We start from the raw sequence: 24,000 nt of genomic DNA, 5'->3' as shown, positions 1-24,000 counted from the left end.
ATGGAGCCGGCCGCGTGCGAGCCGACCAGGGAGCGCAGGAGAGGCAGGAGGGTGCCAAGGACCAAACAGCCGGGACGGGGAGGCCACGTGAGAAGAAACAGGGCCCGCCAGGGGTGGGACTGGGAGGATACAGAAGAACAGAGGAGAGGAGATTCTTGATCTCACTCTGTCGCCCGCTTCACCACCATAAGGCCTGCGACTAGACAGCCAGCGTGCGCGGATATACGATGTTTGCAAGCCGTTGATATCGGGTGTGGCAGTTTCGTTATTACTGCGCTGAACTGCTGAAAACAGTATAGATACGAGTGCAGTCCCAGGGCGTGTTCGGCATGAGGCATATAAGTAAGAATTGTCACAAAAATACCACGTAAAGTCATTTGAGACACTGCTCAATAAAGAACAGAAAATGCTGTGTGGGATATGATTTCCTCAAGTGCAGTAAGCAGCCATGATGAAGTTGGATAGCACACACACAAACAGTGTCTCAGGGCTGACTGGCTGGCTGATGTGAATCTGTTGCTTGATGTCTTGGTAAAAGCATAAACAGACTTCACCACATTACACACTCGCCTGTGACCACAGCTGATTTTCTGCCAAAGAAAGTCACGCACTGCAGGAGAGCCGTCTTAAAAGGAAATGTCAGCAATTGCCGAGCGTGACTCAATATTCCTCCGATGAAGTCAGTCGTCTTGTCTAGTATCACCTGTGAACAGCACGAATTATAGTTGAGTCACTCAAGTGAAGTGACTACATACACCTGAAACCAGGAGATCCAGATGGTCTCCACACGAGCCTATAATGATCAGATGTGCTATAATTGGACATGGACATTGAATGCAATTGTCCAACTCAAAATGCAAAGCAGTGGACTTTACACAACTTTCTACATTTCAGCACACATTCCCAATTCCCAGTTGTGCTCAGCAGGGTAGAGAAGGAATATCTCCCCCAGCTCGCTGCGAAAGACACATGAACACACCGCTCTGTTAGAAGAATGAGGAGAGATGATGAAGTCAGACAAATATTCCTGACTTGTTTGTTTTCCACCACAACAGAGACTCTTGTTTGACGTAAAGCCTGTGGGGTCTCTGAGAACAGAGAGAAGAAGAAGGTTACCTAGCCGACAAGCACGTCCTGTGATGACTCACCACCGTATGCATTACAAAGACGCTGCAGCTAACGCTATCCCAAACGCCTGTGATGGCACAGAACAATGCGCACTATTGTCGGATCAACAGGGCAGACTTCATTCAACGAGAACTCTCCCTCTCTCTCTGTCGCCTCCCCCACAGGGGTGCCCCAGCCAATCACGGGCCACGACGGGGGAGGAGCTTCTGGGACATGTATACGAGGTCTGGGGGTGACCTCCTTCAACAGCTGCCCTAATCCAGATCCTCCAAACCGTTTCCCCCCTCTCTTGGCACTGGATTAGACCGGATCTCACAAGGTCATTCCACCACCTTCAGCAGCACGGCCAGTCTTTCCCATGCCGCCGTCCAAAATCCAAATAGCGATGATTTTACACGGCAACAGTGTTGGGGGTAACTCATTACAAAAGTAATATATTACATGTAATATATTACTTTTAGCAGTAACTCAGTAATATAACTTATTACTTATAGGATTTCAGTAATATTATACCAGTTACTTTGTCAAGTAACTCAAGTTACAAATTGAGTTACATTTTATTAAATCAAAGCACATATTTAAAAAAGATACAATCATTTCCTAATCAAACTGTGTTTTTATGCAAATAATCACTATAGATGACAATAACAAAGGAAAATAATAACATTTAGAATTTTGGATTGTTTACACTGACTTCAAGGCGGTTGAAATTATTTTTCTGGATGGTTCCGGGGCAGCGATGTCATTCTGCTGCTGTTGTTTTGGTAAAAGTAATGCAAAAGTAGTGTAATAAGTAACGAGTTACTCTACACAGAAAGTAATATTGTAAAGTAACTTATTACTTTCAAATGAAAGTAACTAGTAATATGTAGTATATTACATTTTGAAAGTAACTTGCCCAACACTGCACGGCAATGAGTGAACGCATTCCCCCCCCCTCCCTGCCAAAGCTTTTGCCCCCAGCCGCTGCAACAAACCCATTCTTCATGAGGTGTGAGATACAGTAATAGCGCCTACCTCGCCAGTGGCTCCAGGAGAACATTTTTCTGCGTTGGCGCAGTCTTGAACGCTACTTCAGATACCTTCTTCTCGGCGCTCCCGCCTACAGACTAACCACAGAGAAGCAGCGCTCTGTGATTTCTGTATGGAGAGTATTGTCTCGTCCCGCCATCCTGTGCTGCTCTTCCTCCCACTTAAACGCAGCGGCCTTCGGGCAGCAATGCCGGGAACTTCCGGTGGCAAAGCTCTGGAGAACAGTCGGTGTCTGTCTGAGACGCCAGGCAGCAACAGGGTCACTAAATCCCCCTTTTATAGGGGGCAAGGCGAGTCCTTCCGAAAATCCTCCCCTTTCCCCGGTTTGTCTAAGAGCATATGGGCACTTTTCAGCTCAGAAGACGAGTGTGGACGAGAGGGAACATGTGCGAGACAAGCTTGAGGACAGGGATCAGAGTGTTTACCCCATACAGGCCAGCCTCTCTGTCCAGAGCACCAGCTGTCAGAGCCCAGCAAACAATGGGGTCACTTGTCCAAACAACAGAAACGAACGAACCGATTAGGATATCATTTGGCTTCATAGACCTCAGCATTCATTGTCCAAACTTTATCTTGTCCGATCGTTTCGAGGTCAAACGTGCAACAAATGAAGACGTGTTTTAAAAGAAAAGCTACAACCTCGGCCATCTGCTCGCTGTCTAAAAAGACTTTCCGTTCGTTTTCTGACCTACTCAGCTATGACCAGCGGCGGTCTGTCTGTCTGTAACTTCATTTGGAGTTGTGGAGCACACCCCCACCCCCAATCAGCCCCTGCTGACAAGACAAACGAGGCCAGCGTCTAATCCCAGAGCAGAGTTACGGGCGAGGAGGGAGTGTGGGTCAGTGGGGGGCCAAGGAGCCACACAGGAAAGTCATGTCCGGATTGTCCTCTGGAGGAAGTCAGGCTGCTGACGGCAGCTCCTCCAGGATTAGGAAATGCAGAGAAGAAGAAGCCTGGTGAAGATGTTAACGCTGTCTGTCTGGGGCCTGAAGGGAGGAGGAGTGTGGCGGGGAATGACCTAAGGGGCCATTGCTGTAGAGACGGATTAATAATTGTCCTCATAAGTACATACCTTCAGGGTTGTGGCAGAAAGGAGTCAAATGGGACATTGCTTCCAAAGAGGTTATGGCTGCTGGGACACTGACATGTCCCAACACTAACCTCTTTTAAAAAGCAAGGCTTAAAACTGTTCTTTTCTCTGGAGCTTTTCCCTGGGTTTGCATCATTGTGTGTTTAAGTATATCGTGCGTTTTTGTGGTTGTGTTTGGGTGTGTGTGTAGGTAGGTACATGTGGGTGCCTGTGTGTGCATGCGTGCCTTTGTGGGGGAGAGTTTGATTGATGTGTATTGTCATAACAGGTTTGCACTACTTTTGTGGGCTTTTTAAATTGACTTCAGTGAGTTTCTTTGTGTCTATATATGACAGCTCACTGGAATTATGACGACGAGTACTTATCTCTTGGAGCAGCGGTTCTCAACGTGGGGTCTGGGGACCACCCTTGAGTGGCCTCCAGGGATCCCCAGCAAATTGATGAATTATTAAACGTCACCGTTATTTAATTTACAAGATCATAGTTTCACTGATATCTCTCTACCTATAATCATAGAATTCTGGACCAAATCATATGCAACAATAAAAAAAAACATTCTCAGATTTGGGTCAGAGGGAGAAAATCTGATCAAAATGGGGGGTCTGTGGTTCTAACGTGGTCTGAATTGGGGGTCCTTGATATGAAAAAGCTTGAGAATCACTGCTTTATAGCATTATGACTCTTTTATATGTATCCTTACCACCCACTAGAAGGTCTGACCAAACCCACGTGCTATCCTCTATAATGCCAGCAGCGCGTGCTGATCAGAACACTTAACATCAGGTTCAAAAGTAAGTGTGGGTCAGGAAGTTAAGCCAGCCTCTTTATCCCTATAGAGGAGGGGTTCAAAATGTCAGCGGTGGTACTACGGAGATAGACAAATGTGCTTGTATTGGACAAATCACCCCGACAAGGCTACTACAACGTCTTTGTGGTGGGTCTTAGAGAATCAAAGTCGGATCAAAAGCGTGTACAGACAGAGTTAAGAACATTTAGTACAAAATAGTTGAGTTGAGTACCAAAAAAAAAGCAGCAGCAAAGAAAGAGTGGAAAGCTGAAAAACAGGATCTAAAGTTGTCTAAAAAAAAAACTCAAATCCTGAAAAAGAAAGGAGAATCCCATCCATAGATCTTTCATCGTTGTTTCAACATGTCAACCAAAACAAGCAACGGGCACTGGAGCACAATGTTCAAAACCACGCTTCCTCTCAATGGGCCAATCAAACAGGTCTATCGTCAGATCCAGTGTAGGATGGACGTCCTGCCTTTAGCTCATTGTCTCTGTCAAAAGGCCCACCTTTAACCACCAGGGTAACGTTGCTAGGGGGGGAATGCTGTGTTTTGTTCTCTTTTGTCCGCCTGCTATTGTGAGCCAGCAGAGTAAACAGTGGGAAAACATCCCATTGTAGCTGCCCTTAGCTCACAGTCTAACTCAAGGGAAGTTATGGAAGGCTGCAAAGCTAATGGCATGAACCAAGCCAGAGTATGTTGTGTTGTACTACAGATGGAGAAGTGAACATGTCTGCATGTAACCAACACCAAGCAGATCAACAGCTAAATGAGATGGTAGGACCGGCTGGACAGGGAGCCAGGGAGAGGTAGAAAACAGCTAAGCCCAGGAAGTGCAGGTTGGTGTAGTAGCATGTGAACCTCTCCAACTGCCTCAGGCTATATAAATGACTCCTATCTGGACAGCCTGCTTCAGACCCTCCACATGACTCCTTACACAACTGCAGGTCTTATCGGAGGAGGAATGTAAGACATCAAAAGATTCTAACTTCAATTTAAGCCATGAAAACTCTGTGCAAAGTCACACAGAGCTATTATACCACGAGCTGTTTAAACCAGCGCAGCACTGGCATATGAATTATGTGTAGGCCTACAAAACAGTTGAGGCTAAAAATAGTGGCGAACCAAACCAGCTTATCCTATATATCTCTAACATGTGCAGTAGCTTTAAATAGAGTCAGAAATAAATCAAACCATCTGTCTCAAGCAACTTCTGACAGCTAAACAACGTTTTTTTAAAACGCACATCTGCAGTCTAAGCAGATGGTGAAGAATACCAGCATGTGTAGATCAAACCAGTAAAGCTAACAGCCCCAGTTAGCTTCAACCAGTAAAAAGTAAAGGGGGTGCAACCATAGGGGTGCAACAAATGGAGCTGTGGAACATTTGTCTTCCGTTTAGGTTATTGGTGTCTTAACCACAGCAAAGAGTGAGCTGAGCCAATTTGTGGACCAAATAGGAAAGACATTTCAAAAGAGGAACCTGCTGTTGATTATAATGAACACCAAGAAAGGAAGCTTAAAATCTTTTACCCCCATATACTTCAAAAGCTGACACACTGTCAACGTGAGACAAAACCGTCCTCCCCAGTTTTCCAAGCCACATAATAGTTTAAAATGTTCTAATTTCCTCTCATAACACAGTCAAACCACTCACAACATAACGTTAGGAAAATGCCATTTGAATTTCAACATTCCGAAAAATCTATACTACCTAGTAGCCAGCCTACTTTTCGACACATTCCCACATTGGTCACATACACGATTTTCTCAATCGTGTATTTCACTTTCACAAACTAACAAACATGGTGATGTTAACTAGCTACATAAAACGTGATCAAAGAGCCTAGTAGTAGTTTGCACTGAAACAATGTAGCTAAACTATCCAGCGCAGTGGCGTGGTGTTGCTCACCGCAGTGGGTGACTGGTCGGTCTCGTCTGTCGGGACGGCGTTCGTTATAGCGAGGCAAGTAAGCGGCAATAAACTTTCTCCACTCAACTTTGTGTCAGTTTTCAGATAGATCGAGCGCGACTTACCTTGTCCCGGCCATTTCTTCACATTGTAATCAAAGCGTACTTCGAGGAGGAAAAGGTCTTTCTTGCGGTTGTTGGTTGGTTTGGGGATGGGGATTAGTTTTGTCAGCGCATCGAGCGGACGGACAGAGGAGTGAGCACGGGACGGTCCTCCGGTAGTGAATCCGATATGGAGTCTCCGCCTCTGCACGTGAGTCATAGGTTGGGATGGGGGTCACCCAGTCTGTATCTGCCCCCACCCAGTCTGTATCTGCCCCCCCCCTGACGGGACAGGCAGCCAGGCTAGTAACTTCCAACTTCCATCAACATCACTTTTTCATACGTGCTGGGGCTGGGGGTATCAATTAATTAATTAAACCCATAATATGCAAGACACAGTGGTTATGATTGTAGGCTACAACAGACACACAGTTTAGACATTATCCACAATAGGCCTACTATAAGTAGGCTACTTATAGCCTATAAGTAGGCTAGGCTAATCCAAAAGTAATCAGTTACTTATTGTGATAGTTGGATTACTGATTACAATTTTAACAGCTGTTAAAATTGTAATCAGTAATCCAAGTATGCAATTCAATACAATTACTAGTTACATTATGTAACTAGTAATAACTAATTGTATTGGATTACATTTTCAAGTGACCCCTCCCAAGCCTGCTTCTTATAGGCTAATACTAAATGGATATCATTATCCAGCAGCCTATCAACTTTGGGCTCAGACATGTTAGACTCTGATCAATCAATATAGCCTACATTATTTTATTCTTATTTTATTTATTATGTTAGCCTATTATATAATGAATGGTTTAGTGACAATCACTTATTGTATGGGAGCGTATGTGGTTTATTAAGCTGTAGACTATGTACACAGTGAGTGCTGGTCTTCGGGTTGGCGCATATGTGAATTTAACTATGCGGTCACACAGATGTGTTTAACAGGTATTTTACAACGGCTTCTGGCATGACTCAGCCAATCAGAATTCTAATGACAATCTTCCACTTCTTGTGAGCTACATTGTAGCGCTATGTGAAAGCAAACAGCGACACCTGCTGGAATACAAGCAGACCAGCATGCAGCAACACAGAACAAAGGTAGCATAATTTGTATGGTCAAACAACACTTTATTCACAATTGAATTAGGCTACTATACCAGCACTCAAGTCTATGGAAATATTTGGAAGGGGGGGGGGGGTAAAAAATAAAATCGCTAATAAAGGCAGGTTGCTAAAATTCACATCAAGAAGTTATTACATTGTTGCCTCGTTCCTCTGGCATACGTAGAGTAGGCTATACATTACATCCATTCCATTCATTGTACAGGGCGCTATCTTTTCACAGTGAACCTTTTAAGTGCTTTTCCAATGTAAAGAAGCTTTTATACTAAAAAGCCTTTTATCAAATGTCTCAGAAGAACAAACATAGAAATTGAGGGCAATGAAATGTCTCAAGCTACATTACCTAAAAAGGTCATTTTGTCAACTCATAGCATACAACGAGGTCCGCCTCTTCAGTATTATATAAAAAATATTGTAAACATTTATATTAATTGCACAACATACATTCAAATACATACTGTAACTGTACAGCAAGTTTTTATTTCTGTATCGTTATCATCATATAGCACCATGTATAGCAAGCTGAACAAACTATTTGGATACTTCTACAGTGTGGTTTTGATTATACAAAGGAGTAAAATGGCGTCCACTAATGAAACATTCTGCCAGTATGGTCTGAGGTTTGGATTGTCCCGTTGTGGGATAGTGGTTAGTCCAGGCCTGTTCGAGGTGTGGCTGACATGGCATATGGTTATCAGGAACAGGGTTCAAGGCAGGCAAAATCTAGTCACCTCACCTCTCTCAGCTTATAGGAGGGCATGATGCTGCGTCAAGGACATTCATCAACATTAAGATTAACTATAATACAAAAGATTATGGCAAAAGTCCAGTACCGTTCACCATCAGTAAGTCCAGACCACTTCCCATGCGCACAGACACGTTGTTGTTGTTGTAGTAAGAAAAACACGACTTGTTGTTACTGTCAGCATCGTACCTATAAGCATTAATGTGCCACAATGAGGCAAGCAATGACACCATAACATCAGTGTGTAGCAGCAGAGTTGACATGGAATAATGTCACATGTACCGGTGCTCCTGGCTCCACCCAGTCCCACATCATGACATGAAAGAAAGCGGATTAAAGCTGATTTATACAACAGGTAGTTCCGGCCGAGCAATTTGATTGGACAAGAAGGATCCTACGAGTGCCTATATTTCATGATAATGCACTGGCGCTTCACTGTGTGTAGATCACTCCGCTTCACAGCTGCCCTAATCAACAAAATGCTTCACAGCTGTAGAGTAGACAGTAGTAGAGTAGACAGCCTGCAGTTAATTAGGCTGATTAGGCTACATTTTCTGCAAAGGGAAAGCTGGGGGGACTATTTTTGTTGGCGGAGGAATAAATACAGAAATCATCTATTTTCTCAGCTTTTTGTCATTTTTTTAATCAGCTTTGTTTAATAGAACTGTTGTATAAAAGCAATATCACACTCGAGGTCGTGCATTGTTGTCTAATATTGGCACTGCTGTGATTATCTACGGCACTCGGCCTGCGGCCTCGTGCCTGCGACCGAATCACAGCAGTGCCAATATTAGCCAACAATGCACTCCCTCTCGTGTGATATTGCTTAAATATATTATCTACAGGCAGTAATTGCGAGAGTGTCTGTTCTTTGCGGACACGAAAACACGCAGCATCCTATTGGGTGTTCAGGGTCCTGAGAGTGGGGCGGGCCAATGGAAAGTGAACGTGAAGGTGACGTTGCGCGAGGGGAGAAATGGAGCCTTGGAGAGAGTCAGTGGAGTTTCTTTCCCATCGTTCCCGACATTTCTTCTGCTTGGGTGAAGATGACGGTGATCAGAGCGGCGGCAGTGGGGCTTGGTGGACCAGCAGCGCTCTCTCTCACAAACAAAACTCAGAATACAGTAAGGGTGCCATCCTCTCCGGGTTGTGTTCCAGCGACGTGCGGTCAAGGTCCTTGGGTTCGCCTGCACTCCCCCCCCCCCCCCCTTCTCCTTCCTCCGCTGGAGGAACCCCCGTGTGGTGGGTTGTGGGATACAGGTGGTTAACCAACCCATCCTTCCCAAATCTGCCCTCTGTGCAGGAGGAAACAAATGTGAGTTATTGAGATGAATGTGTCGCTTTAGGCGTTCACTGGAAACTGTGGCTCCAGCTCTGGGCCTGTTCCTATCAAAACACTGCAAGAAAAAGTCAGAGATGACAATAACAGGACTGGGAACATAGCACGGGACAACATTTCCTCTGCATTGCATCACTGATTTTGACTTGTGTGGGGGCGAATGGAAACGGGAAGACGGGTGAAGCTTTGCAATGCAGGTAAACGAGTTAAGTGGAGGGTGGAGGAGACAGAAATAGTAGTAAATAAGAGGCTATAGGGGGGGGGCTATAGAGAGCATGCTGCTGGGTCATCTGACCAAGCAGAAAGATCTGGATGGAGATGGTAGATGGAGATGATGGGGGGGGGGGCTTGGCTCAATACAAAGGAACAGATGGGTTATGACAAACTCACAGCGATTTGGAGGAGGGCTTCTTCACTTTTGGCCTCTTTCGACGATGAACTGGCCTGAGGCATGCACAGCACGTATACACGTGCAGGGCAAATGCACGTGCATGGAGACACAGAGACACACACACACGCGCACACACACACACACACACACACACACACACACACACACACACAGACACAGACACACAGCGTTATATACACACAAACACACACAGAGACACACAGGCGTGTGCAGACACATACACACGTACGCACGCACACACACACACGCGCGCGCACACACACACACACGCGCACACGCACACACACACGCACACACAGCGTTATATACACACAGAGACACACAGGTGTGTGCAGACACATACACACCCGCAGACACGCACAGCAGAGACGAGCAATTAGGCTTCATTACAGAAAGGGAGCAGCAGCAGCAGCTGAAAGCAGACTTGCACTTGGGCATTTTAAGGGGCCGTTGGCTTCTGCATGCTTAACAGGACAATTGATCAGGACAATAAGGGACCGTGGCACTTTGCACAAACTCTGAGGAGCTTCAATTTCACCACAACATCACTGTATTTTATTTCCTCCGCTCCCCGGATGATTCGCAGTGAGCAGCGACATAACCAAAGACACACTAGGGAGGCTGCAACCTTCTGAGTTGACACTGTAACATGAATTCCATCTGTGGTGTTTGTCAAAGTAATCAGAGAGGGGAGCAGAGAGGGACCAGAGGGGAGATGAGAATACCTGTATTCACTGAAGTAGCTTCGCTCTTTTCCTCCTGACAGGAAGGAGAGAAGTAATATTAGTTTCAGTCTGAAATGAGCAGAGACGCTATCATCAATCACGTTTGTCTCGTGAGTGTTCTGGTTCTGACTCACCCTTCTCCGGGTTGCACTGCTTGTGTCCCTTGCAGCTCCGTAACTCCATGAGTTGTTGATGCATTGAGTTGAGAGCGTTGCGGTCCAGCGTGCTGACAGCGTTTATCAGCTGCAGGCAACAGAGAGGACAAAAATGTTAGCAAGGTTTTTTTTTGGCCAACAATGACAGCAAAGCGGATTTACTTTGGAAACTCAACAGGAAAGGGTTGGCTGTACCCCGTGTGGTGGAGATTACAGGAATGTCAGATGAATCATGTTGTGGGATCATTTTCATAACGTTGTTGGAAAATCTGGCATTAGATGTGTGTCAGTGTGTGTGTGTGTGCGTGTGTGTGTGTGTGTGTGTGTGTGTGTGCAAACGCTATATATACCTGGTACGGGTCAGTGTTGATGTCAAAATACTCCAGGAAACCAGTAGCAAATTCACAAAACAGGAAATTGTGTGTGTCATTGATGGTCCTCAGGCACCAGTAGGTGTTGTTGTTGGCACTGGTGCACGCACAGAACGGCCCCACTGAGGGAGCGGGAGAGAGAGAGGAAAGGGAGGGGGAAGAGAAGAGAAGAAAACAAGGACAAATTACAATAGTGTTCCAAAAGAACATTTTCATCATATCTACTCTGGGTGGGTGGGGGGGGGGGGGGGGGGGGGGGGGGGACATTCCAACGCGGACCGTTTTCGTCCCCTTTCCACAACTGTGCGTAATTTCTCACTTGTCCAGAAGGGGGCGGTCTGCCAGTGCTGGTTGTCGTGGGTGAAGCAGGTGAGGCCGGGCATGCTGCAGGTGTCGTTGTTCCGGAGCCTCTTCAGAAGCTTACGTAGTTTCTTCCTGCGCTTCTGCTCCTTCATCACCCACTGCTTCTTGTGCTTGGAGGGCATTCTGACGACAGCCAATCAATGGACAGAAGGAGCGATGTTGAAAACAGAATTATTCCCTTTCACGATCAAACGAGATGGTGCTGCTTAACTCTTACCTGAGTGAGTGGATGCGTCCTGCGTTGAGCCTGAACGCCTCTTTGTTCTTGAGGAGATAACTGAAAAGAGAGGAGGCTGTGCGTAAGTGACGACTGTCTAAGAGATGATTAGATCACTACGCTGCTGACAGTGCAGTATTGATGAATTCGCACCTTGGAGGGTTACACTGGCATTCCTCAGGTCGCACCTTCTTCAGGTGACCTTTGACCTCACGCAGGTTCTTGATTTTGGTCTGCAGGGTTTCAATCTAATCACAGCACAAACAATCACACAGCCATACAAGGTTGAGTTAAACACCACATGCTAATTGACAACCCATGAAATGGGTGTTTAACAGGAGGTAAACTGGAGCAATGATTCTCAACCTTTTATATATAAAGGACCCTCATTACTCTATATTGGAGCCATGGACCCCCATCTGATGAGACTTTTAGACCCAAATCTGAGAATAGTTTTATTGTCAGATATGATTTTGTCCTGAATCCATGGCCGTCTGTTTTACAGGCAGAGAGATAACAAAAAACCTATAATCAAAACATCATTCTTCTTCTCCATTATCAAACTATGTTAACTTCTTGTAAATTAAATAATGCTGAAGTTTAACAATTCATCAGCTTGCTGGGGACCCCCTGGAACTCCCACAAGGACCCCTGGTGGTCCCCGGACCACAAGTTGAGAACCACTGAACTAGAGGATTAACCAGTTTATTTTTTTATTTTTTTTATCAAGGAAGAGACTGCAGCAGTACCTCGTGCTCAATGTGCAGTTTGTGGTCTTTCCACGCCTGGAGGGATTTGTAGAGGCCTCCGTCACACTTCACTGTGTCATTCAGAAGAATGGAGCACCTGCAGGGAACAGAACATCTCAGCACCAAGACATCAACTGTAAATCCCCAACACATTTCTTTCATTTATCTCTCCCTTCTTTTGAACATTACACACACACGAGCGCGCGCACGCACACACACACACGCACGCACGCGAGCACACACACACACACACACACACACACACACACACACACACACACACACACACACACACACGTCACACACACACCTGTAAGTGACTTTAAGCGAGGCAGATGGTGTGAGTCTGGTGCTGGTGGTGGTCGGTGTGGCTGTGGCTCCCATGCCACTGAACTCTTCCTCCTCGTCCTGCCCGTTCCCTGGTCCTCTCGTCCCGTCGCTGGCCCGGCTGCCGTTCCTGGAGCCCACGGGCTGGTAGCCCTCCTCCAGGTCCACGGCATACAGGTCTCCGTCCAGCTCAAACGGTATGGAGCGGGCCCAGCGGTTCCTCGCCACGGTCTTAGCGGACTTCATCTCTGAACAGGACCAGAGAGGCGGATCAGTTTGTGAGACTGTGGACCGGGGTCTATGTTGATTGATTTAAGCCAGAGAGGACCAGCACACAACAGAAAATTATTGGTGTTGTGAATCCCTGGAACTTAGAATCTACATAGCATGCAATTGTCACAGAAATACAATGGTTCTTTTGTTTGTTTGCTTTGATCAGGTTTTCATCGGATTCGGATCCCCCCCTCTCCCCAATTGTACTTGGCCAATTCCCTGCTAGGATGGCCCAGTCGTTGCTCCATCCCCTCTGCCGATCTGGGGAGAGCTGTAGACTGCTTCCTCCGATACATGTGCAGTCGCCACCCACTTTTTTTCACCTGGCAGTGAGGAGTTTCACCGACAGGACATAGCAGGTGGGAGGGGTCATGCTATTCCCCCCAGTTCCCCTCCCCCCGAAAAGGCACCCCGACCAACCAGAGGAGGCACTAGTGTAGCGACCAGTACGCATACCCTTAATCCGGCTTCCAACCCACAGACAGGGCCAATTGTGCCTGTATGGATGCCCGACCAAGCTGGAGAGAACGCGGGGGCTTGAACCTGCGACCCTCGTGTTGGTAGGCAGAGAACCTACCGCTGCACTACCCGGATGCCCATAAATACCACGTTTATATTAATTCATTCGTATTCGCTATTGCCAAAACCTTATGATTGAAGTGTGTATTCTAAAGTGTACCACTTGGTGGCAGCACAGACGCATCGTCCTCATCTCATGAAAACTTCAAAAGCTGGTTATTTTCGCCTGAGATGAATGGCCCTGTTTGGGGGGAAGGCTTTGTACTGCAAGGACATTTCAAAGTAAAGCGCACGTGTCTTTCTGAACAAAAGCAGCAGCCTCTATTAATAACTGGCTGCAACACTGGCTCATGTGACTGACAGAGGAGCTTACTCTTCTTGGTGAGCAGTCCCTTCCTCTTCAGCGCTGTGCTCCTGAAGCCGAGCAGAGGAGCACAGTCGCAGCTGTCAGAGTTGGAGTCACCGCCGCCGTACAGCTGGGAGCCACCGCTGGCCATCAGAGCCTGCATACGTGGGGCATAGAGGCTGGCCATGCCCTTGCACTTATACAGCCTCAGCTTGCCAGTCGGGTCCTCCACACACTGCCACTTCTACAAGAAGACAGAGGGATATAAGATAGAATGATGGGACGGTTCTATTCAAGTGCCAGAAGATGGTTCTGGTTCTCATGTGCTCTGAAGAACCCTTAAGAATGCATGATTTGTTCCAGATTAACAGTGAATTAAAGTCACTTTTTTATGATTCACACGCACACTTTTGTTCTCATTTTCCATTTTTATTTTTATTTTAACAAATCAGTGGGTTTCCTGAGTCATTGTGTGTGTGTGTGTGTGTGTGTGTGTGTGTGTGTGTGTGTGTGTGTGTGTGTGTGTGTGTGTGTGTGTGTGCGTGCGCCCGTGTGTGTGTGTGTGTGTGTCATACTCGACACACTTCACTTTGAGGGAGTAGCTAGGGGACTTTGATGTCAAAGGCAACCCTGGGAGCACAATGGCTGCACATTTATACCCAGTGGAAATGTCAACCAGATTGAACATTTTCACGGTGCAGTGTTACACTCCACTACGCATACTTTCATATCCTCTGCTTCTTTACTTCTCTGAGACGGTTACCTGTCCTGGCTGCTGGCAGGAGGTCTGTTACTTCTCTGAGATGGTTACCTGTCCTGGCTGCTGGCAGGAGGTCTGGTACTGTGAGATGGTTACCTGTCCTGGCTGCTGGCAGGAGGTCTGTTACTTCTCTGAGATGGTTACCTGTCCTGGCTGCTGGCAGGAGGTCTGGTACTGTGAGATGGTTACCTGTCCTGGCTGCTGGCAGGAGGTCTGGTACTTCTCTGAGACGGTTACCTGTCCTGACTGCTGGCAGGAGGTCTGGTCTCTGAGATGGTTACCTGTCCTGGCTGCTGGCAGGAGGTCTGGTACTTCTCTGAGGTGGTTACCTGTCCTGGCTGCTGGCAGGAGGTCTGGTCTCTGAGATGGTTACCTGTCCTGACTGCTGGCAGGAGGTCTGGTCTCTGAGATGGTTACCTGTCCTGACTGCTGGCAGGAGGTCTGGTCTCTGAGACGGTTACCTGTCCTGGCTGCTGGCAGGAGGTCTGGTACTTCTCTGAGGTGGTTACCTGTCCTGGCTGCTGGCAGGAGGTCTGGTCTCTGAGATGGTTACCTGTCCTGGCTGCTGGCAGGAGGTCTGGTACTTCTCTGAGGTGGTTACCTGTCCTGGCTGCTGGCAGGAGGTCTGGTACTTCTCTGAGGTGGTTACCTGTCCTGGCTGCTGGCAGGAGGTCTGGTACTTCTCTGAGGTGGTTACCTGTCCTGGCTGCTGACAGGAGGTCTGGTACTCGTCTTTCTGACACAGGTCCTTGACTCGTTGGTATTTAGGCAGGAAGTTCTCCTCCTGAGCCACTTCCTTCCCATCGTCTCTCTTGTGCAGAGGCTTCCTGTGTGAACAACAGGAAAGGGCTCACGTGAAAGTTCACTCAACCAATCAACTACAAGGAGCCTGACGATGTCGACCGGGTGACGACGCTTGCAATGAAAATGTGTTCTGCAAAAGGTCAATCAATAAACCCTACCCTCTCTCCACCAGGAAAGAATCCCTCCATGTTTTCCCCTTTCTGTTCAACTGGAACCTGAAAATGAGCACAAAGGGGTGGGGGGTGGGTGTGGGGAAGGGGGGGTTCTGTCAGGTTTGGCTGTGGTATTTGGACTGAACAAACATGCGCCACATTTTCAAATGTCAACCTTCTTGTACTGTGCTGAAAAGAAAGTAGTGCAACATTTGCATTTGAATTAGGGTTTCCACTAGGCTATTCTATTCATTACAAATAATGGAGAGGTTTAATACAACTTTGTCTGAGTCTGAGCTAATTGCTTGTTGAATGTCAATAATATTATAATATTATCTCATTTAGTTTCAGTATTTTGGTTTCAAATATTGTCTGTGGATGTGCACAGAGTGCAAAGGAATAGATGCGGGGGCATTCACCTGTTGACTGGCTTCTCTGTATCCAGCAGCTTGAGGATGGACTTGCCGTCCATCTCTGAGGGGATGTCAGCGCCGGCCATGTCCAGCAGAGTGGGTGCCAGGTCAACGTTCAACACTATATGAGGATTACTGCAGTGGAACAAGAGCAAAGTATTATTTTCAACATTATCATTCCAATAGAATGAACCCCTGCACACTGTTGCAATGCAACACCTTTATTGTAGTAACTTTCCTTAAGATTAAGGGCAAAAATGATCAGAAAATCAATGAAGTGAATGAGAATGAATCTCATAAATGTAATATTGGAGCACGGTGTCCAGAGTATTGATCGTTTCATAGCCGTGTCTAATAAGAGTGTGAGTCACTCACGTGACACCAGGCTCCACGCTGGGGCCTCGTATGTAGAAGGGCACACGGATATCAAACTCGTACGGCATTGATTTGCCCTTGACCAGACCAAACTGGCCGATATGGTAGCCGTGGTCGGAGGTGTAGATCACGTAGGTGTTGTCCAGTTCGCCTGTCTCCACCAGCATGTTATACACCTAGAAAAGCACAGCAGTTATGGTAAATACTAAATAGACTGCATTTATATACAGTAGCACTTTTATCCAAAGCACTTCTTACAATGTGTCTACATTCCCCCATTCACCTAGCCTGGTAAACCAGCCAGTCACGTGAACTCACATTTAATTTCGTTCTATGAAATGTGAGTTCACGTGAGTGACTGGTTTACCAGGCTACCATTCACGCACACATTCATACACCGATGGCGTCAAGCTACCACTCAGTCTCGCTCCCCCTCTCTCTCTCTCTCTCCCTCAGTCTCTCCCCCCCTCTTTCTCCCTCTCCCTCCGTCTCTCTCTTGTGTGTGTGTGTATGTGTGTGTGTGTGTGTGTCACTGATGACATCATCAGTGATGTCACAACCCCTCTCTCTCCCTCTCCTCTCTCTCCCTCAGTCTCTCTCGTGTGTGTGTGTGTGTGTGTGTGTGTGTGTGTCACTGATGACATCATCAGTGATGTCGCAATGATGTCACAATGCCTATGTATGACATCACTGATGACATCATCAGTGATGGTATGACATCATTGATGACATCACTGATGTCATTAGCTAATTAGGGTAATTACCTAATTAAAATATCCGGCTCCGTAAGGTCAGTGTAAAGGTGCTACTTTACACTTCCTGAAAGTTTCAGGCGGATCGCACATAAAACGGCATAGCTGTGGCCGGCCAGGAGCAATTTGGGGTTCAGTATCTTGCCCAACTTCGACATGCGGACTGGAGGAGCCGGGGATCGAACCACCGACCTCCTTTTTCCAAAGCGATTAGCGAATGACCCGACCCGCTCTACCTCCCGAGCCACAGACGCCCCAGATACCTTTTAAAATAGTCACAGTGATGTAAAAAGTTGTGCTTTATGCTTAACAATATAAGTAAGTCTCGCGTGCCAGTTTTAAAGAATTGGGGTGAACCATTTACCAAGTGTGCCAGTGAATACATTAAACAATCGCAGCCAAGAACGAGCACAGATCTCTCAGGACTCGGGACTGTCAGATGGAGTGTGTGTTTTGTGTTTTTTTTTTGTGTGTGTGTATGTCTGTGTGTGTGTGTGTGTGTGAGAGAGAGAGACTGAGAGAGAGAGAGAGAGAGAGAGAGAGAGAGAGAGAGAGAGAGAGTGTGTCTCTGTCTGTCTGTCTGTCTGTCTGTCTGTCCACCTACCTTCTCCACACTGTCATCCACAGACAGCAGTGTCTGCATCCTCCGGCGCTGCAGCATGTTAGTGAACTGCATGTGGACGGGCTTCATCGCGCCGGTGTAACGCAGGATCCAGTGCTTGTCTGGGTTCGGGGCGTAGTTGTAGCTGGGAGTTCTGGAAGAGGAGTAGATAGAGAACAAACACAAACCTTTTAGACCACGACGCCACTTTCCCCTTGCCCTGCCCCCCCCAACACCACCCATATCCCTCTAGCCATTAATCCTACCAACCCCTCAAATCCTGACTCTCTACCACCTTCCTATCCCAAGCTACGGCCCTTTAACCACTAAACTCACTAAACGTCCATGACTGAGTGAGTGATTTAGTGAGTGACCGAGGGACTGTCCTGACTTTTCCATCTTATGACCCCGGTGGGGTCTCTGGCTCAGCGCCGTGGGAAAAAAGAGGGAACACATTCAATGCAAGCCACATGGAAATCTGATGTGGCGTAGGCGACATTTGCTTTGTCACTTCATTTACAGGTGAAAGGAAGGCGTGCCAAAGCAGAATACTCCCTCCATTGTACATGTCACTGGTATTCTGCCATACATTTGCATTCGGTTGTTTTCCCCCATATTGCATTGCTGTAGTTCCACTGCAAACTGGATTACAGAAAATGTAGCAATATGTGTGTGGATGTATTGTGAAATTACAATGTGCACACACAGCAGTAACCTCTGCCAGTGGCTGCAGATGTCTCATCCCCTTTCCTTCCCAAAGTAAGACAGAACACTGTTTATGTAACGCTGAACTGGAGGTTATACAAACCGTGTACAATGCAAAGCACTGCAATCAATAGGCCCGCCGCACAGTATACGCAGTGAAGACGGGTTTGATCAATATTTAACTCCGGGCCCATATGGAACCTTAATTATTTCAAAATAAACACGGCTAAATATCTCATGAGCTCTTCGAGGCAAACATATTTAATCTTTAAAGTGGGATTGATTCGACTTTAAAAGAAATGCTAATGTCTCGCAGCCTTATGTCTACGGGGGTAAACGCAAAATGTGCTGCGAAAGACGCTCGGCGAGAGGAGAGAGTTTATCACCAGAGGGAGTGCAGGAACATTTACTGCCTCGCTTGATAAGGGGGGCGAGCGAGATAGGGTGAGAGGAATAGCCTGACATGGCCCCTCTCCACACAAAGAGAAATGGCCCCAGGGAGATACGATTTATGGGGAAAGAGCAATTAAAAGTTACTACGCAGACACTGGGGCTGAATTTGTCCAAAGATTCTGTCTATAAAGACGGTGTGGCATAGGTTAATGGTGCTGGTGGGATTAGCTGGAGGGTGCGGGTGGAAACTGCTGGTTCATTACTGGCCTTGGATGTGTCTCTAGGGGCCAATAGGAGAGCTGGCATTAGCCGGTGCTAGAGACAGCCAGTCAGGTGCAGGGAGGGCCGGGTCCACAAAGGCTGGGATGCAGTGTGTGCGTCTCCTCAACATTACCCACAGTAGGTCTTTAAGATGCAGTGTGTGTGTGTGTGTGTGTGTGTGTGTGTACTCATTATAGAGACACTGTGGAGCGCGCCATCATTCAGAAACCACGCCCAAAATGGGGGGAAACAAAAACTCCCCCCCAATTCTGGCGTTCTTCTCTTCTCGCCAATTCTCAATGGCTTCCTTGTTTTGCTCGGGAGTACAAAAAAAACTTTAATTGGCGATTTTCTTTTACATTTGTTGTCTGCGCAGCCCACCACACAACAGCTTTTAGCTATGTTTAATTCAAGGAATATGACGCTGGTGTTTGGAAGTGAATGGGGAGCTTTCCCCACCGTGATGGACGTGGCCTATTTCATGCAGTGTCTCTATACGTACCCAAAGTAGGTCTTTGGGATGCAGTGTGTTACCTACAGTAGGTCTTTAAGCATGCCTGGCAGAATGGTACAAATTACCAAGGCTCATTATGGCAGTAGAACGAATGTGAACAACACATGAGCCAAATAAACGAGAGTGCAACAGTGGCTGTTGAAGGAGAAGGTTGTGCAGCCTAACATCATATTACAGGCGGAGGAAATTAAACACGATAGCGTTGAGATTATGGAATTTGTGTCATTCTGGGTCAAATGAAAGTGAGCGTGAATGTGTGGATGACTCACATGCAGGCAGAAAACTCTGGATGTGGAAATGTAAATTGTATTGGAGCATTTGTCAGCCTTGGCCCAGATAAACCCAATCAAATGTTCCTTCCTAACACAGTTCACATGCAGCGGGCAAGTAGTCAGCCAAGCCAGTACTTACTCATGTGAGTCTTATTCAAATAGAAGATTTAATTTTCTCTTTTCTTTTGGATCTTTCTTTTTTGTTTGTTTTCCTCCGCGATTGTACTTGACCAATTTCTTCATGCCTCCTCCTCTGATACATGTGCAGTCGCCAGCCGCTTCTTTTCACCTGACAGCGAGGTGTTTCACCGCCCCCAACCGACCAGAGGAGGCACTAGTGCAGCGATGAGGACTCATACCTTTCCAAGCAGGATGTACCGCTGTCGGGAATTGAACCCGGGTCTCTGTGGTGGTAGGCCAGTGCATTTACCTGCACACTACCCAGACACACCCAGGATATTGCATTTTCAACAGAGCTCTGCAAATAGTAGTTTTGAAACCTGCTCATCTCCTTACATGTGCTGCGAGGCGTTGGAGAAGGCAGCGCTGTACTGGGGCGCTGAGTCCTCCGGCCCGTGGGGGGCAGCGTGGCTCAGGACCATCATGACGGGACGGTGGGGGTACATTCTCTTGGACATACGGAAGTAGTTGATGCTGTCGTTGGTGATGACGTCTGTCAGGTAGTCCTGTGGAGCGAGCACACGCTGTCCATCAGGCTTATAGTGAGAGGCAATGAAGGAATTAACAGATATCAATGCCTGAATAATGACCCATGATGGATTTGCAGTAATTACAGTTTAATACATGGAAATGAGAGTCATTGTAATAGCTCTTTGGAAATTATAAAATGAATTAGTTTTAAATCCCAAAGTCCTAATTGCTAAATATTCATAAAAGTAGGATACAGATAATCCTCAAAATGCTGCTGCTGCTGTTGCTGTTGTTGTTGTTGTTGTTGTTTATTTATTTATTTATTTATTTATTTATTTATTTATTTATTTATTTATTTATTTATTTATTTATTACTTTTTTCTTCTTCTTTTTTCCCCGATTTTTTATCCCATTTTTATCCCCCATTAGTGCGAATTAAATGTATTTATCCTGGTTGCTGCTCCACCCTCTGCCGATCTGGGGAGAGCCGAAACTGGCTCCATGCTTCCTCCGAGACATGGGCAGTTAGCCAGCCGCTTCTTTTCACCTGACAGAGGAAGCTTCACCGGTAGGACATAGCACGTGGGAGGTTCACGCTATTCCAACCAGTTCCCCTCCCTCCGAACAGGCGCCCTTAACGACCAGAGGAGGAACCACATTAGCAACCAGGACATTGCATGTTTTGTTGAAGGGGGTTCCTATATGAAGAAACCCCCCGGGAGGCACGGGGAGAACATGCAAACTCCACACAGAATTTATTTATTACTTTTACTTTTACACCAGAAATCATTCTGTGAGAGAAGGTGTGATACATTATGTGTATTAACGACCTTGGGGTAGTCGCTGCCGTGTTTCTCTCGGACTCCGTTCCTGCAGAGGGTGTAGTTGTAGAAGCGGGAGTTCTTCACCAGCGCTACCCACTCCCTCCAGCCAGGGGGCACATAGGAGCCGTTGTACTCATTCAAATACTTCCCAAAGAAGGCTGAGGGAGGAACAGGAGGAAAACACGCATTAGGGGTTTGGGGCTCGAAGCTGCGACTCGTCTCTGAACACACCAGTTTAAATAGGTAAGAACACATCGACTTTAAACAGCCGCTTGAAGCGATAACATTAACATTCACGTGTGTGTGTGTTGTTGTTGTAGTGGCCTCACCTGTCCTGTAGCCGGAGTTGTTGAGGTGCACGGCGAAGGTGTGCGGCTCGTGGTGGGCCTGCCACGAGGGCGAGGAGCAGTTCTCGTTGTTGGTGAAGGTGTGGTGGTTGTGCACGTACTTCCCCGTCAGGATGGAGGAGCGCGACGGGCAGCACATGGGCGTGGTGGAGAAGGCGTTGGAGAAGTGGGTGCCCCCCTTCTCCATGATACGCCGCGTCTTGTTCATGGCCTGCATGGAGCCTGGGGGGGAGCGAGGGGGGGGAGGGGGGGAGAGCGAGGGGGGGGGGGGGGGTCGGGGGCAGGGGAGAGAGCGAGGGGGAGGGGAGTCATGTGAAGAGGGGGAAAGGGGGCGGGGACAAGAAGAAAAGAGGCATGGCGGGGCATATAAAGCAGTGGGAGGGTCAAAAAAAGAGAAGAGAAGGAGAGATAGAGGAGAAGAGAGAGGGTAAAAAGAGAGAAGGGGCAAAATACGGGGAATGAGGGGTAGAGAGAGAGAGAGATAGAAATCAGTTATGGAGAGGGAGAGAAAGAAGGACGAGGGGGCGAAACGAGCGAAGGAATAAATCTTTTTCGGCGAAGTGTTGCCCGTTTGAATTCGTGTTGTACTAAAAGCCTTTCAGGGTGATGGCGATTGTTTGGGGAAACAGATGCTTGACCATAAATTCCTGCTTTTCAATGGCAGTCCTCTCACTGGCGATCACAGGCGGACAAAGGATGTCACCAGGGCCATTATACAGCCACTCCAGTCCAATAGGCCGTTAAAGGGCCTGAGCGGGTCGGGAGATGGCCCGGCTTTGGCACTCGCACAATGGAAGCCAGAGGCCGCCCTCGCCTTCATGCCAGCAATGGAGGAGTAGTTGGCAAGGCGGGCACATGACTTGGAGTGGGCCCGCTTGTTGTGGTGCCAAGACAGAGGCAGCATTAGGTGGACTTCCCTTGCTGATGCTGTTACGCACTGGCGTTTTGATGTTGGTGCACTGGATGCATGTATGTGCACCCCCTTGTGGCCAGATGAAAAAAAAAGAAATGTCTACATGTAAACAATTTAAACAAAATCTAATCGAATGATATATATATTATGTGTCATAGATATCTAGGCTATATTTCATTGTATTCAGCATTATTCAATGCAATTTCTCAATTCATTGTGTTTCTGAACATAAATCTGAACTTGACCTCTCAACTCAACTCAACTCATTCATATTTCTTCATCATTGTAAAGCCACAGCATAGTGAAGAGGATGATGTGTGTAGTTCTTCATATATCTACTAGCCTCTTCATTTGGCTCTCAGAGTGCACCAGATTAATGCATTTTACATTAAAATGTACACAATTTCTTTGTCCCCCTGGAAACCCCCCAGTCGAGGTTCACTTTGGACCATGATGGTGCAACCCCTGGTTGGAAAGCCTAGACTCGCCTATGCTGTTACGCATGGACAGAACATCCATACCCATGGGAGATACCTACAAAACAGACAAGACGCATGCACAAGTACATGCACTGTCACGCCCCCTTCTCTCACACAAGAGAAGAGCGACGCAAACCGAATGTCTCTTCTTACCCAGTTCGATGTCTTGATCATCGGTGAGGATGAGGATGATGTTGGGCCGGACGTTGCGGATGTGGCGGTCCCTCTGCGGCCGAGACCTGAGGCGGTGGCCAGACAGGTAGCCGGAGCCCCGGGCCACGGGAAGAACCCCCACCAGCAGGAGGACGAGGAGGAGGAGGACGAGGAGAGGGAGAGGGGCGGGCAGCCCCCGCCCTGCCATCGCTCGAACCCTGCAGTCACCTCCTCAGCGTCTCTCTCACACAGCAACACACAGAGCAGCAGTCTGCAGCTCCCTCACTCAACCTGCCAGACAACACACACAGAGCGAGACGGCTATAAGAAAGGACACACAGTGTGTAGTAGAGGTAAGAAAGGACACTTAGTACAAAGTATACATTCTATATACTGTGTATAGGGATAAGGAAGGACACAAGTGTGTATACTGTGTAGGGCTCACTAAAGGACAGAAAGGGAGACGCGCACACTCACACACCTACACATCCACACAAACCACAGAGCACAAACGGGCACTTGCAGAGTAATGAGAGGCCACCCAGACACGGCTTGTACCTATGGGAGATGAGAGACCTTTATGGAGTACACAGAGTCGGAGCTGCGATGCTTTGTTCTTACACACACACACACGCACACGCACACACACACACACACACACACACGCACACACACACACACACACACACACACACACACACACACACACACGCACACGCCACACACACACACGCACACGTGCACACACACACACACACACACACACACACACACACACACACACCACACACACGCACGCACGCACGCACACACACACACGCACACACACACATGCACAGAAAGAGGGTGAAAAATAGCAGATGCAAGCCTCGCAGAGCCATTACAGGGTGCTCTTCCGTACA

General features: G+C 47.3%; 3 protein-coding genes across 4 annotated transcripts in view; all 3 read right to left on the bottom strand.

The window, feature by feature from the left end:
- Nucleotides 1-6,184, bottom strand: part of arhgap46a (Rho GTPase activating protein 46a) — a 44,889-nt gene extending 38,705 nt beyond the window's left edge. For both annotated transcript variants that reach the window (XM_083660860.1, XM_083660861.1), the window contains exon 1: nucleotides 6,076-6,184. In XM_083660860.1, the coding sequence (XP_083516986.1) occupies nucleotides 6,076-6,089 (14 nt within the window). In that variant the 5' untranslated portion in view covers nucleotides 6,090-6,184. The remainder of the gene's footprint in view (nucleotides 1-6,075) is intronic.
- Nucleotides 6,185-7,192: 1,008 nt separating this feature from the next.
- On the bottom strand, nucleotides 7,193-15,293 carry LOC310798508 (extracellular sulfatase Sulf-2-like; the record flags this gene model as incomplete). Its single annotated transcript, XM_083661038.1, has 15 exons — nucleotides 7,193-9,228; nucleotides 9,663-9,716; nucleotides 10,410-10,443; nucleotides 10,544-10,652; nucleotides 10,915-11,057; nucleotides 11,255-11,421; nucleotides 11,516-11,575; nucleotides 11,669-11,763; nucleotides 12,265-12,361; nucleotides 12,575-12,839; nucleotides 13,757-13,973; nucleotides 14,541-14,594; nucleotides 14,679-14,823; nucleotides 14,999-15,195; nucleotides 15,231-15,293. 15 exons carry the CDS (start codon nucleotides 15,291-15,293, stop codon nucleotides 9,198-9,200), a joined length of 1,731 nt encoding a protein of 576 aa, XP_083517164.1. The 3' UTR covers nucleotides 7,193-9,197.
- Nucleotides 15,294-15,447: 154 nt separating this feature from the next.
- LOC310798345 (extracellular sulfatase Sulf-2-like) overlaps nucleotides 15,448-24,000 on the bottom strand; it is a gene marked incomplete at its 3' end in the record, with an annotated part of 42,203 nt that continues 33,650 nt past the window's right edge. Inside the window, exons 2-9 of the mRNA XM_083660880.1 lie at nucleotides 23,099-23,389; nucleotides 21,536-21,775; nucleotides 21,213-21,364; nucleotides 20,248-20,417; nucleotides 17,590-17,740; nucleotides 16,234-16,409; nucleotides 15,865-15,993; nucleotides 15,448-15,508 (exon numbers count right to left, since the gene is read on the bottom strand). Of these exons, the coding sequence (XP_083517006.1) occupies nucleotides 15,448-15,508; nucleotides 15,865-15,993; nucleotides 16,234-16,409; nucleotides 17,590-17,740; nucleotides 20,248-20,417; nucleotides 21,213-21,364; nucleotides 21,536-21,775; nucleotides 23,099-23,306 (1,287 nt within the window). The 5' untranslated portion in view covers nucleotides 23,307-23,389. The remainder of the gene's footprint in view (nucleotides 15,509-15,864; nucleotides 15,994-16,233; nucleotides 16,410-17,589; nucleotides 17,741-20,247; nucleotides 20,418-21,212; nucleotides 21,365-21,535; nucleotides 21,776-23,098; nucleotides 23,390-24,000) is intronic.

The sequence above is a fragment of the Poromitra crassiceps genome (genome assembly GCF_964638095.1).
Source record: "Poromitra crassiceps genome assembly, chromosome: 25".
Classification (NCBI taxonomy): domain Eukaryota; kingdom Metazoa; phylum Chordata; class Actinopteri; order Beryciformes; family Melamphaidae; genus Poromitra; species Poromitra crassiceps.
This window is presented reverse-complemented; position numbering and strand designations above follow the sequence as displayed.